Consider the following 15,702-nt stretch of genomic DNA (forward strand, 5'->3'; position numbering starts at 1 on the left):
TCCATTAAAATACAACTTGAAATGTTTGTTTTTTTTCAAATGCAAAATTTTGGATGAAATAAAACTTTTTTCATTTTTTTGTGAATTCACAAATGTATATACTAGTAATTAAAATAAAACGTAGAGCTTTTTGTTTTTATTGAATGACTCTTTTTTTTCAAAGAAAAATAGAGTGAAAATACGAGACATGCACTAACATAGAGGAACAAAATAAAACCAGATATATATGACCTCATAAAAAGGAAACTAGCCAACAAATAAATACAATTGTGGGTGGACACTTTCCCATCTCGTTTTAATAAAAAAATTAATTCAGTTTTTTTTTCTTCCCCTCCCCACTTTAATTGCACCGCCTTTTTTTTATTCACCTCTTTGTGTTGTCGGCACAGATTAGCCTAAATTTGTCACGTTTGACATGCGGATTCGTCTTGTCAAGCGGCAGCGTAAATCAAGCAACGTCGGGCGTCGGAGGGCGTCGCCGCCATTTAAATGTATAGAATATAGAAAAGCCTCATCAGACATGGGCCAGCGCCCCCAAAAGGGATTGGCCTTGGCCAAGGGCCCCCCCACCGCCAACTCCCCAGCATATAATCACCTGCGTATAAGACGGGACGCGCTGACCTACAGTGGAGACCTCGTAAACGTCACCCTAATGAAGACGGGTTGAGTGGCTGCGAAGAGTCGCTTCCACGCATTAGCTGACGCTCCTGCTCCGTTCGAACCTCCCGAACGGCAGTCGTGCTACCTGCTCACTTTCATCCGAGTGTTATCGAACGCTCAAGCGGGGTTGACACACTTTGCTGGGTGTGCAATAGAGATCAGTTTTAATGAATGTCAAAAACAACAACAAAAAAAAAGGCCATTTTGACTCGCAGCGTAGCAGGGGGGGGCGGGGGGGGGGGGGGGCGCAAAATGCTTAAGCAGAGGAGAAGGCAACCTTTATGACCTTGACTGATGCATTGCTGTCCTCTCACTTAGCACGCCGGCCGGTATGGAAAATGTTAGCGTTCTCCTCCGTGAATGGAAGTTGCAGTCACAGCGCGCCGCGTCTCCGATGTTTTCCCACAGCTGGACGAGGCTGACGAGGCGCTCTGAAGGATCTCTTTCACTACGCTCGCGCTCATGTGTGACTTGATGTCAACAAAATAAACTAAAGGCACATTTCTTCTTTTTTGCTGCCACACCAACCTCACACACAGCCGCGTAAACAATCGGGCGCTGTCTCGCTCAATGAAGTCAACCGCTGATGTCATGGAACGCGCTAAAGCAAAAAGCAGAGTCACATGCTAAGCTAACGTAGCGGCCTACATCTTCACTCTGAATTTAGACATTAAAACAGAATAGAATTGAGAATGTACAGTCATTTCGAAAAGAATAAGAGCTTGTTCTTTTGAAATGCTAACTGTGTTTGTTTCACAGAACCACTTGAAAGCAGCTCAATCAATCATTGGTCTAACATAACACACGAAAAATGTTTTGATGGCCGTCGGTGAAACGGGACAAATTGTCAGCCGTTCCAGCTTTAAGAGGATAAATTCTCTGGATACATTCCAGAGTTACTACTTTGGCAACAAGAAAATCTGCCCTAACGTGACCCATTTGGAAGCAGCTATCCGAGACGGCTAGCTAACGCTAAACCATGAAACATTCATGCCATCGAATGTGGGCATCCTGTGATGTTAAACGTTTTGTTATTTTTGACAGTTCGCCATGAAAAAGCAGCCTGGAAATTTAAGAACAAAAATACGTTGTAAAATGATCACCTTAATCATGGCCGCTGACAAAATCCCGATATGTCTCGACAAAAGAAAAATTTTGAATTCAATTGTCGTGTGGTCATTCCCCGACTGCCCCCTTTTTGTTGAGGTTCAAGTCGCTTTTCAAGTTGTCTTGTTGAGCAAATATGCTTTTCGCATCAACGTGCTTTCAAGTCAATGCAGCAGCGAGGCTGGTGTTCCTCATGCAAAATAGCACTCGTGGGTCTCCAAGCGTGAGCCGGCTCTCACGCAGCCTCGGCGAGTCAGTCGACTCGCACAAACCGTCACTCCCACGCAGGCCGACACGCCGTCATCATTTTGGCCCGGCCAGAAACTCTGACGCTTATTCTCACGTCACCTCGCTCTTATCGCCCTCACGTTGAATTGACTCTGACCTCGCTTTCTGCTGTCGCCTCTCATTTATTTGAGGATCACGTTTGAAAAACAATTGGATTGTTTTAATGTTTCAGCCGCCAGAGCTTTTTGTGGTTCCCGAATCACATTCGCGTTCAATCTGCTGCCACATCGACCGGGCTGCATATCGCTGCTATCACAGATTTTTTTTTCTCATTTATTTACTTATTTTACATGCCGTGTCAAATTATTTTGTTTTTTAAAAAAAGTTATTTTATTACAGCAATCAAAGAAGGAATGATTGTAATTGATCTATCATTTTTCAAACATTGTCCTTACAACTTCTTCAAATGTTTTTTGTTGTTGCAAATCACTTTTATCATTCACGTTTACGTGATTATTTTTTTTAACACTTTTTTTTTGGGCCGTTTATGCTTTCGAAATACACATTATGTTGTTGTAATATTAATATGACGGACTTTGGACATAGAAATTCATTTTTAATTTTCTCTAAATTCAAAATTCTCCTTGTTAGTTTTTTGGAATATTTTTTTGGATTACTTTTAAAGACATTTTCGTCGAGGTTGCACCCCCCGAAAGGCGTGCTGCAGTCCCGATGACAGTGAGCGCCGTGATAATGTCCAGAGGCCGCTCGGCCGGCGTCGACTCTGACATTTATGGTCCTATACCTCTTCATTAACACCACCTAACCAGCCTGCACGCCGCCGCCCTCTGTGGAGGATCAATTGGTGCGCGCGCGCGCGCGCGTGTGTCAAGGCAGTGCAAAAGTGTTTTCATATGAGCGAGAGTGTGCATTTATCCACGCGGTCGCTGATACGAAGCCATACAGATTTGTTCGGCGCATTAGAGACGACTCGATATGTTTACTTGTGTCTTCCCAGGCTGTCGAGTCTCAAATTCAAAGCTTCGGGCAGACCCCCTGCCAGCTGCTCATCGAGCCGCACACCCCCCGAAGCTCGGCTATGCAAATGGTAAGTGCTTCTGGACAGTTTTTAGCGCTCGATTTCATAAATATACACAGATACACGCATTCTCTGATTATTATATTTTTTTTGCTATTGCCGATACTGTCTTGATAGCTCGTGGAATCTTGATGATGCTTCAGTGTGCTCAAAAACGGAGCAGTTTTTGCAAATGTGTGTATCCCGGCCGCAAACATGGCGCTCCAATCCTCACACGAGGTCGGATAAATAGCCCACAATGACAGTTTCACTGGTTAACATAAATGGATATAAGAAAAAGTCTCAAGGACCCATCCCTGAAACTGAACAGGAAGTCAGCCATTTTGGCCTGAAGTCGCCATTTTGAGCAGAAAAATTCCATGAAGAGGGGCCTGGATTTTTCATTTTTGTTTTTTTAATTAGAAATCAGCCACTGAACCCATTTCACCGATCGACATGAATGAAATGTACATCCCAAAAAGTGGTAGCACTTTTCAAAACATATTTTTCATGAATATGAATTTATTATTGTATGTAAACAGAATTCAATTCAAACGTGGGAAAGCACGTCTAAATGGTGATGAAGGGGCGACAGAATTTTTTTTTTTAATGGTCTATCCAAAGAGGACACTTTTCCCACCTACGCAATTTCCCACCGCCCGAATTGAAACAGCTCAGCAAAAAAAAAAAAGCGTGAAGTGCGGCCGCTTTTTTTAAGGGCCAAATGCGAAGCCGCCTGTGATGGGCCCTGAAAACCCCCTTGAGTCCTTATTAGCGCCGTGTCCCTGTGGTGCTGACAGCTGCCCGCGGACCACCACTACACACACACACACACACACACTCAACGCTTCACTTAAGAGCTAATTCAAAAGAGATGTTTGCAAAGTCAAGATTCTTTACCTTCTTTAGTCTTTTAACCTCCTCCGTTGGAGTGTGTTGTAAAAAGCGTCGGCATGTGAGCTAGTCCTAATCGTACCGCCAGTGTGTCTGTTTCGCTGTTGTGCGCGCACACACACACACACACACACAAAGTGGATTTACTTATTTCTTTGATGTTAAACTCAGATCTGTGTTCTCTTCACACGAGCTAAATGCTGCTTCACGATTCATGTGGACTAAAGGCAACAATAAGAATTAAAGCCATAGCGCGGCAAACCCTCCAAATGATCATCAAAAGGCAGAGGAAAAAATTAAAATATTCGCAATTGGGTTCTTGTCAAAGTAGAAGCCCAGGAATGCGTCTAAAATGTCTTCGTCCAACCAAAATGGTCAACTTCCTCTTGAATTTTGGGTGTTGGTCCTTGAGAGTTTTTGGTGCATCTGGTTGTGACAGACATGTCCACCCAATTTGGTGTTGATCACTGAAACTGGTGACTCGGCCTGATTTTGTGGTTTTTCGCCAACCTACTTCAACCCAAAATGGCCAATTTCGTGTTCAGTTTCGGGTCCGTGGAACTTTTTAGTGCATCCTGTTTTTGCGTTCAAGTATCTTAACTATTGTTTTTGCTATTTATCAAACCGTTACGGCTATGCTCACGATTAGTTTGTGCTTGTATTTGCCACCATTTTTATCTTTCCAATTCTTTTGATACTATTTTTCTTTCATTACTTTTTTAAGATAGATTTTGAAAAAACGTTTTTACGACTTTATCTACATCCCTGCTAACTGAGAAGCTGCCAAACTGATTTTATTGCAATAAAATTCATTTCGATTCTATTTTTATGCTGACTTACTGTGTTAATGTATATAGTTTTTGCTTTGGGGGGGTTTGTTTTGTTTTTTACAGTTTTTGCTGCTAAATTGGCTATTTTTGTTCCTTTATTTTTTTTAAACGTTAACTCCTATTTGTGCTATCTTTACTATTCGTTTCCGATCTTTAGTGCTGTTTGTTCTATCTTTTACTCATGACTAACTTTCTGGACTTCCCGGTTGAACTTTTCTCTCGGCCAAATAAAAGCCTCTCAGTGTTTCTAGCCACCTGTCCTGACGCTCTTTCTCCTTCTCTTTTTTTCCGCCCCTCCCCCGATAAAACCACGTTTCCCCACTTTCCATCCCCATCGTGTCTGCACGTCGCCACCATCCCTCGTTTTGTCGGGGGTGGGGGGGGGCACACCTGAACAGTATCTTCTCCTGCAGACGCCGCTGATGTTCACAGAGCAGATGCAGCAGGACGTCATCATGGTGCTCAAGTTCCCGTCCAACTCGCCCGTGAGCCACGTGGCCGCCAACACGCAGCCGGGCTTGGCGGCGCCCGCTGTCATCACCGTCACCGCCAGCCGCGTCTTCGCCGTCAACAAGTGGCACGGCCTGGCAGGTCAGACGCCGGCACGTGCGCTTCCGATGTGTCAATGATCAGCGTTGTCGTCGTTTTGACCAAAAAAAAAACAGCAAAACGTTTTTTACACTCACATTTGCGATGCCGTTGCGTGCCAAAAGCACCTCCGATTTTTGGTGAATTTTTCCATTAACTCTTTTTTTTTTTGTTATTGGTTTTATTTATATTTTGTATAATAACAAATAAGACAACAGAAATGAATTATATTTTTTATGAGTGTTTTTATTGAAAGAAGTTCATTTGTAAATCATATACTTTATTTGTACTTACTTTGCTAAAATATTTAGCAACAGTAATCTAGGTGTTTTTGTGATTTTTGATATTATCGCTATGTTGAGTAGTTTTTGCTACTATTTTTGCAACATCTTTGATCATTTAACTCAACTCATTTTACCTTAAAAAATATATAACTATTTCTGCTATTTTTAATTTTTATTTTTGCAGTTTTTACTATTTTTGTACTTTTTTTGGTTTGTTTTGTGATCTTTACAATTGTTGTTATTTTTACTCCTGTTTTGCATTTCCAATACATAATTTTGCTGTTTTAATTTTTTTCTGCTATTTTTCACTCTTTCAATTTTTGCTATAATTGCGACTGATTTTGGCCCGCGCTCGTGTTTTTTATTTTTGCATTTTTGTCAGCGTACTAGTTCACGTATCTATGACTTTGAAATATCTTCCTGCATTCAAACAAGATTTTTGATTACGTTTTTTTTTTTTGTTGTCGTTATCTCCGCTGATTACCGAGAAGAATTTGTTGCATTGTCGTTTTCCCGCCATCGTCATTCCTAAGATCTGTGACCACAGAAAAATAAATAAAATTCCACCCCCCCCCCCCCCCACCCCCCCGCTCAATCTTCGACTGATCTGCTGGCGGGACGGCCCTTGATTGTACTTAGATGAAATGTGACACACTTAGCAGCCTTCGTTTGGCCAAACGTCCACCTCCATCCATCAGCTGAGCCCGATTCATTCCCGAACCATCCAACACTCTGGCAGGAATATCAAATTTGATCTTCCGAAATTTGTGAACGTGACGGCTGATCAAATGGGAGCGAAGCGGCCCATTTTGCCAGACTGCTGACATCTCATTGTCTTAATTAGTCATGTGTACATATTTTGGGCGGTACGGTCGTCAACTAGTGATTCATTACGTAGCAGTATTGAGCCCGCGCTGAAAAGGAAAACCGAACGCTGAAAGATTAAAGTCATAATCCTATCAGATTAGTTTGAATTCAAAAGTATGATCTATAGATGACGTTTGCAATAATTCTTCTGACTTTATCTCCCAAGCGTAACCACAATATAGTCTCACTTTTATTTTTTTCTGAAGTATCTGACTCCCAAAATAGAGGACTGCAAGATCCCACCAGATAGCGCCAGAGTGCCAATTTTATGGCTTTGGCCTGAGCACCGAAACCAGTGAATATCCTCTCAAACTTCAGTTTTGTATTTTTGTAATTAATACACACTGTAAGCTTTCTCAAAATCGACTTTCCCGCATTGCGCTTTGCAGCTTTTCCGACATCACGCCTGTGTGACTGCGGGGGTGGCGGCGAGTGACCACGTTGGTTGACTGCGGCCACAATGAAGTCTAATCCAGCCATCCGCCCGCTGACATTTCACTAATCATCTCGTGTGTCTTGTTTCCCTTTCAGGTCACCCCAGCTCGGCGGTGCAGCAGCAGGACTACCAACTTCCTGTGGAGATCGACCCTCTCGTTGGTGCGCTTTCTTTTTTTTTTTTTTTTCAAAGAGCCCTTGCTGCACAAGCTCATATGTGCATGAAATGATTTTCATGACCGTAGACGCTTGTCTTCCTGTGATATAGGCCTTGCTCTCGCCCGCCGCCATTTGCATGCAAATTGGAATGCAATGAGCTGTGGCCTAGGCCCGGCATTTCATCATCAAGTACCCACCCCGCACCCACCATCCTTTCCATACCCCCCCACCCACCCCCACCCTTCCAATGCATCCTCTTTGCTTTAATTTGAGCGCCGGGAAAAGGACGCGTGTCAGCCGCAATGAATACGAATGCGGTAATAATGCGTGATTGAGAACGGGCTGACGATGGGCTGTCAGGACAAATATGGCCGCCTCTCATCCTTCACGACTTGTTTCATGATGATGATGATGATGATGCAGACGAGAGGAGGAGGTGTGGTGGTGGAAGTGGGCCACACTCGTGTACGTGTGTGAGACTTCACCTCACTTCCAACGTGGACACGCATCAGTCACTTTATTAGGGACACCTTGACCATTCTTGAAGAGCTGCATTTAAATTCGCGTCGTCATTTTTGATTGACGGTATCCAGAAGGCTCTTTCTTCATGCGCCCTGCAACCTGATAACATGATGAGCTGTCCACTGTAGTAGCCGCCGTCCCTGAAAGGGTTCGTAGTGTAGTGAACCCCAGTTCATCTCATGAAAGAAGTTCCAGGCCCACTCGAAAACAAAATCGATGACAGTATTGATGAGTGCTATGTACCGTGAATTCCGCTAGAGGGCAGTAATGCCAATTATATGGAGTGAGTTAGCCTGTTATGTTGAACAATAATGAGACCCCCCCTTCAGCACAATGGCCGCATAACTCATTCCCGCGTGTTGTGTGTCTACAATCCGTTTCAGATTTACAGTCGATTGATATTAGAACTACAGTCATACGAGGTAACCGACACAAAAGCCAGAGAGCTGTTGTGGCTAACAAGCATGCAAACAAACATGCATTTAGATAGATGAAACAAAACAAAAAAAAAAAACGGAGAGCGATTGTGAATCGGAGCGAAGATGTTTCGGATCAATGTAGGATGAAAACAACGTAACAAATGGAGTATGCAGCGGGGGTCATCCACCACCTTACGTCTCCACTTCTACAGTGAGCGCATCCACTGAGCCGATCTTGTGCTTATCAGCAATATATTTACACATGGCGCATTCCAAAAAGCAGTGCTGGGGATGCTGGGAAACGTCAAAGCGCGCGGTGCAGGTGCCGCTGGCCTTTCTCACTTTTTGGAGGCACTCCTCTTGACACCTGTTCTCTCGCCTTTTTGACACCCCCACATTCCAAATGGACTCATCCGTCACATAAAATAAACCCAAAGATGCCTCTTAAGGATGAGCGCGGGTCAGCCGAGTGCACTTTCTCACCAGCGAGCCTCCGTCCGGACTGCCGGAAGGTGAAGTCTGCATCGTTAGTCAGCCTCTCAGGGCCCGTAAACACCACCGTCAGCGTGTTTAATGTTTTCTTTCTTTAATCGCCGTGGCAACAAAATAGAATGCAGCCGTGTTGGAATGTGACCCTCGCTCATGGACTGTATTTCTTGTACTTTTATTGCTGTGATTATCGGACTGTCATCTTTGTTTATGACGCCCGGAGCACTAAATTTCAGATTTAGCAGATGTAACTAGATTAACTAAAGACCAAGATCAGAAAGAAAGCTAATCCCAGAATGTACTGGAGGTGACGCTCAAGAAGAAAGATCAGATAACAGTCGCACTTTTTCTCATATTGGGCTCGCCCTGCGAATTGTAATCAGGTCCGACTTGTATATATTAAAATTAAATCTGGGACTATTACCCACAATCCATCACTCCATAATGATGGTAATGGCAGAGAACAACTTCTGGTTAGATGTCAAACTTCAAAAATGTTGTCCTTTTTACTTTAAAACGACTTACCTTAATTAGAATCCCACATCACATTGTGCCCGAAAGTTAGAATCAAAGTCAATTCTTGAGCCTTTTGGGGCTCTAAATAGTAAATCCTTATTGTAGCGGATGCCGCGTGCTAAGCTAGCAAGCTAGCTGAATAGACGCTCCCTTAGTTTGTTGCCGTGAGAGGCCATTTCTTCTACTTTCTTACGACAAATATTTTGGTGCGTTACCGCCACCTTCTGAAATGAAGTGTGTGCATCCGAAACCGTTTATAACGGGGAGAAGCGGCAGTTTTGAATTCAACCGTAACTCGTTTGCCACCATCAACATAATTAGGGAAGGGGGGGATTTTTCGGTGCCACTTCTTGTCCTTATTAACGCAAAAGAAAATCCATCATTCCAGTCGGCCTCAAAATATTGAGGAATCTTGATTCAACAGGCCCGAAATAAAGTCCGGTTCACTCAAAACGCCCTTTAGTACAATACTTTTCCAAATCGCATCGTTCAGAATTTACCTGCTCTCTTATCAGAAGATAAACGGACGTCCAGTAGACTAGAGCAGGCTAAAAAGCGAGTCAGTGGAGAGTTTCCTGTTCGAAGTAAAAGAGCATAAACATTAGCTTAACCTCACTGTAGCCATGCGGCTAAAAACACTGGTCGATTTTGAACGGAATTGGGTGCTTCTAGGCCACAAAAAAAAAAAGGACCAGCAGCCTTCCCCTGTTAATCTGGTAGTTTTGAGGTTCCTCCTTCACATTCACAAGAGAAAAGCATTCTGGAGTTGATGGGACATGTTTTGCGTCCACTCTCTCCTCAGCCAGCAACATGGGCAGCCACCGGCGGCAGATCTCGGACCTCCTGGACCAAAGCATCCAGATCAGCTCGCAGTGTTTCATCGTGACGGCCGACAATCGCTTCGTCCTGCTCTGCGGATTCTGGGATAAGAGCTTCCGAATCTACTCCACGGACACGGGTAGGTCAACGCCGACTTGGCGGAGGCTCTTGCGATACCTCGTGAGGGATTGTGCTCGTCATATAATCGGGGGGGGGGGGGGGGAGTAGTAGTGCGACGTTGCTATGTTAGCATCACGAAGGTAAGAGAGGCGACGGTGGCGACAAAAACCCACAAAGGACGTGCATGAGCTCTTTTAACGTCAAAGTCCAGCGAACCAAGAAATAAATGGGCAATTCATTCAGGGGATGAGACTTGATAATATCGCAGAAACGTTTTTTTCCCCCACTTCATGTGACCTAATCGCGCGCGTGATGGAACGACACCTGAATGATTTCTCATCTCTAAAAAGCTCTTGCGTTTTGCCCGTGAGTCTTTCTTTTCCCTCCCATGAAGCCAAATGTCAGCCCCCGAACACGGGATGCAAATTGCGGCTTGATTAGCGTGAAATCCGCTAAGCCCGATCGTGCGGCAAAAAGACGCAAGCGTAACAGCCAGAAAAGGAGGAAAAGGAGCTCTCGCGGCCTTGACTCGAGCACCATCCTCTGGACACACCCCAACGGCGCTCAAGGATCAAATCCAAAATTATTATTCCGTCACATTTGCAGCCAAGTTGCATTTACTGGACGGAGCAATTATTCTCTGTTGGCTTTTGTTTACACATTTTATAGAATGAAATTCTTTTTTAGTAGATTTTTTTCAAAACATATATTTTAGTAGTTATTTATTCAACGTATTTTTATTTTATTTTTTTGCTAATATTTGGATGACCCCATTTTGGTCAATGAGGTCATTTCTCATTATTCTGCTTGTGCATGTCATGCATTCTACCGAGAGCTGTTCAGAATGTTTTCTCTCCTGTTTGTTCCGGCCAATGCAGCCATCTGGGAGTAGGTCGGGGCTCCGGAATGAAACTGTCCCGCCTTCATCTGCACGCAGCTCTTTGCTCTATTCTTCTTCTTTTGCACTCTCAATCCTCCACAAAGTGCCTCCGAATCAATTTCACCAGGTCGCGCAACCCCTCCCCGCATGTTTAATAGAGGTGAGGTGGTGTGCGTGTGTGTGTGTGTGTGTGTGTAAAGATGGCTCGATTGTGTCTCTGCCACCGGGGTGTACAGGTGGAACACGGTTTAATCGCACACACTGCCCCCCCCCACCCGCCTTCCGCAACAGGGCGGTTAACAATTACACAGGGCTGATTGCTACATGGAGTCTCACACGTCCAATCTCGCGCGCACGTGTGTGTGTGTGTGTGTGTGTGTGTGTGTGTGTGTGTGTGTGTGTGTGTGTGTGTGTGTGTGTCGAGAAAAGTGATTGTCAGAGTGTGAGAGACTATGAGTGAGTGCGAGCTTGTGTGTGTGTGTGTGTGTGTGTGTGCGTGCGTGTGCGTGTGTGAATGATCAATTGTGTGGAAACGTGTGTGTGTGGGTGTGGGGGGGTGAGGCAGTGATAGAATGGAAGTGTGTGTCGCGAGAACGTATGAAAATGAGTCTGCCTGCGAGCGAATAAGAGGCTATGAGTGTGTGTGTTGAGAGTGTGATCATGCGTATATTTGTGTGAGAGCAGATTTGTGTGAGCGATCGAGCGTTCGTGCATGATTTCGAATGAGAGCGGGTCCGCTCGCGTGCGTTCAATGGCGTCCCCGCCTGTGTGTTTATCAAGACGTCAAACGCTTGACATGGTTGGTTTCGAGGCCGCCCTCTTGAATAACACTCATCTTTTCATGCCGATACAACTCAATTAGATGGACGTTTTTAGATTTTTTTTTAATTTATTTTTTTTTCCTTGGGGTGCAAATGTCAAGCGTGACTTTGACGGGCCGAGGTCGCTCTTAATGAGGATTAGACGGCGAAGCCGCGGTCGACGGAGGAGGTGAAATCTGACAGCAATTAGCCTCTCGCACACGCGGACGCGGGACAAATATTTATTCTCGCGCGAGTCGGAGCGCTCGTGTGTTGATCTTGCAGAACGAGCAGACGGACGGTGACAAAAAGTGCAAACCGCCGCCGTCACGTCCCGCTATTATCTCGTCGTTCGCCGCCTTGGATGACACTCGAGTGCCATAACATTAGGGACACCTCTGAATTCTGTACCTGGAAGGAGAAGAACGCTCGCTCGTGGGAGTGACTAACTCAACTTGCATGAAACCTGAGAACATTCGGACCCACATTGGAATAGTTTGGCTCTGGGTGAAGTTCATCTGAATTTTCATTGAGCCGTCGTGTTCAAGATATCCGATTTTCCACATGTCCCTAATGAAGTGACCCCTTCCATGAGAAATTGTGCACATGAAAATCACGCGGGGTGACTGTTCCATGATCAAACGAGTATGTTTCAGAGAAATGTTGGAAAACATATTTTCACGTTCTTAAATGCCCCCCAAAAAGTTCTTTTTAACCAGAAAAAAAAATCATAAAACTAAAATAAAGGAAAACTATTCGCAACAAGCGTCAAAGAGAGAAGCCAAATGCTCACTTCAAGATTCAAATTGTTTTTCACCTTATCAGATTCATTTTGTGACTCAACAGTCTGCTATTTTAATGCTGACACACACACACACACACACACAAAATGCAAAAACACCATCGTTGGACTGACGACAGTAGCATCAACACGGTGCTAATTATTAACATTTAAATCTGTTGGATTTGAACACGAGCAGTCGCAGCGCATCCAGACGGAACATACGGCAATACTCACAGCCATATATTCTTTATCCTTTGCCAAGATCACCCTTTGAAATGATTGCATTAGATGACCGTGTTTATTTATTACATGCTTCAAGTTATGGAATCTTGATGCAGAAACCAAATTACTCCATGTCGATGCTTCCCTTTTTGTTTTTGTGGGGGTTTTTTTGTCGGTAGGCAAGCTGACTCAGATTGTGTTCGGTCACCGCGACGTGGTGACGTGTCTGGCCCGGTCCGAGTCGTACATCGGCGGCGACTGCTACGTGGTGTCGGGCTCGCGTGACGCCACTCTGCTACTGTGGTACTGGAACGGCAAGCTAAGCAGCATCGGCGAGAGCGCCGCCAGTAAGTGCACAACACACACACACACACACACACACACACACACACACACACACAATGTTGACGGGAGACTGGAAAAGTTCCTTGGAGGTGCTACCAAACGCTAGGCTACACAAGGAAACCAAAAGCAGACTCTCATATAAACGCAGTTCAGTTCCAAATTTGCTTATTCTGATTTATTTTATTTTATTGATTGATTTTTTAAAATTCCCTTCAATATATATGTGTATTTTTCCAAGGTCCTCCCACCCCCTTTTTGTGTGTGGGTGCGTGAAGGAAACATAAAGTGAATGTTATCAGCTTGAAGGGGAAGAATTTGTCACACATCAACAAATGGAAAATATGGCGTATGTTGTTTGAATGCCCAACAAGTTGACCGCTCGGCGAAAACGCCACAATCAAACCGATGCCTCTGTCTGATATTTGGGGGGGGAATAGCGCCATCCGGTGGGCACCGCCCTTAATATCGAGTCCCGGCTGGACAGTTGAGATATTATGATTTACGGCTTTCTCCTTGTGAAGTAACAACTTGTTTCATGTGAAGGTGGGGTGGGGGTGCTTGGGGGGTGGGGCTCCCCCTCCCCTATGCACAGATTGAGTTTCTGTAACGTGTTTGTGTGCGGAGTGAAAGTGAGGGCCACTTGGAGACGTTCAAAATGGGACGTCCTGGTGGGGGCGGGGGTGGTCGCCGCTGGCGGGCACATGAAAGTTCAGCGCCGCCTGAGAAGGGGTGGAGGCGTGCGGGTCACACGGTCGATAAATGTGAAAAATGTTACTTTTGCCAGGGGAGGGCGGAGGGGGGGGGGGTTATACTTGGTCATATGCTGCATTAGCAGTCATCAAAGCATCGCGCGCACATGAGTCGTCGGATGCTAATTCGCCGGACGAGCACGTGGTTGGGTGACGTGCGTGGAAAGGCACTCGGTTACCGCGCCATCAAACACTGAGGATGCATGACATCACGTTCATGTCAATCATCTGTTTTAGTCATACATCCCGGTAGTTTTTTTTTTGTTTTTTTTCAAACTTTTTTTCCCCACGCACGATTTAATGAGTACTTCTCTATTTACAATGTGTGTATATGCCTCACGTATCCAGATAAATCTCGATCCATCTATATTTTGATATGGACAGTGTATATCAAAAGTCAACACCCCCCCCCGTTCTAATGACAGGTTTTTGTGATATGAGACCAAGATAAATCATTTCAGACTCTCAGTTGAAAAACAAATCACTCTTTCGGTAACTTTTCGACTCATAATCAGTGTTCATGTTTGATCGTTTCATTTTAGTTAAAAAAAGAACTTCAATTAAAAAAATAACATTTTAATCAATAATTATTGATTGTTGTCCAACTAATTATTTGAAATCAGATATTATTTTCCTGTCAAGAAAATACCATCAATGCTTTTTTTTCTCCATACATTTTTGCAACTTTCCCTTTCGAGTCAATTTCAATATAAACAAATTTAATTTCCTTCAGAATTATTCCATTGTTTCACAATTATCTTAGTCCTCATTCGCCATTTTTACTTTCACAAATACCTTTGAGGAATTATAATAGACCCTAAAATGTTTTCCCCTCCTTTTCAAATCAAAACGGCTCAAAGAACAAAAAACGAATACGGCCTATTGGATTTGATCGAACCCGATTGTGTAACGCATCTTGTCGACTGTCAACATGATTTGTGTGTCAGGCCACGGCAGAGCTGACGAAGCCTTCAATGCCACATTGCAAGAGACCGACCGCAGTGACACACTCACAATGCCTGACTTTGACCAAAAGCTCACTCGTGGCGCATTGCACTCGGTTGCACATCACACACGCGCACACACACACACACACACACACACACACACTTGGTGATGTTGACACCAAAGGGCCCCGATTGGCTCAAGTGCAGCCTGCACCGATTCCTCAGACAACGTCGCCATCAGCTGGTCACACTCAGAAATGACACTTGACTGTTAGCCGCTTGTGTATTTTTTTAATTGAGAGAAGGAAGAAAAAAAAAAAGAGTACAAAAGTGGCAACGGCTTCTCTGCAGATGAACGACTTTTTAGTTTTTGTAAGCGTCCAAGCATTGGAACACTAAAAGTATCACATTGCATTTGATGTTTGCATGTGCTCAAGCTCAAGATACGGCGCGAATAATTAAAAATGTCAGTGAAGTCCAAACTTAGTACAGACGAAATTCAGGGTTTTTTTTCAGGTTTTATTTTTGGGGGGCGAGTGGTTTGGGGGGGGCGGTTCCTTTCAGCTCGTGCCAAAGCAAACGCGCATAAATGCTTCCTCCTCTTCTTCATTTTCGGCTTCCAACATGTGCTCTCAAACGGAAACATCTGCCGACGACAAAATGGAAAGCATCAAAGGCATCACAACATTCCAAAATGACTGTCAATGACTTCATATTTGAATGATGATTGTAAAAAAAACGAAAAATACGGGGCATTCTTTTGACATTGTTGTATTGTTTTTTACAAATACAACAACATTTAAACTTGGATTTGTTTTTTTTTAAAAACAATTTAGCAATGTCATGGAACTCATTCCATGCCAAGGACATTTTTAAAAAATATTTTTTCATCATAATTTTGAAAATTATGATTATAAAAATATGGATTATTCTTATAACATTGTTGTTTGTGTTTTTCCA

The 15,702-nt window shown here is 44.0% G+C and overlaps 1 protein-coding gene across 7 annotated transcripts in view; it reads left to right on the forward strand.

Moving 5' to 3' along the window:
- Positions 1–15,702, forward strand: part of lrba (LPS-responsive vesicle trafficking, beach and anchor containing) — a 175,606-nt gene that overhangs the window by 151,162 nt on the left and 8,742 nt on the right. For 4 of the 7 annotated variants that reach the window (XM_086119001.1, XM_086119003.1, XM_086119005.1 and 1 more), the window contains 5 exons: positions 3,014–3,103; positions 5,196–5,388; positions 7,068–7,133; positions 9,879–10,034; positions 12,881–13,048. In XM_086119001.1, coding sequence (XP_085975127.1) covers positions 3,014–3,103; positions 5,196–5,388; positions 7,068–7,133; positions 9,879–10,034; positions 12,881–13,048 — 673 coding nt within the window. The remainder of the gene's footprint in view (positions 1–3,013; positions 3,104–5,195; positions 5,389–7,067; positions 7,134–9,878; positions 10,035–12,880; positions 13,049–15,702) is intronic. The other 3 variants (XM_086119004.1, XM_086119006.1, XM_086119007.1) reach the window with 1 other exon arrangement.

This window comes from Hippocampus guttulatus, chromosome 9, assembly GCF_054856545.1.
Source record: "Hippocampus guttulatus isolate MCC_2025c chromosome 9, RoL_Hgut_1.0, whole genome shotgun sequence".
In the NCBI taxonomy this organism is placed as follows: Eukaryota; Metazoa; Chordata; class Actinopteri; order Syngnathiformes; family Syngnathidae; genus Hippocampus; species Hippocampus guttulatus.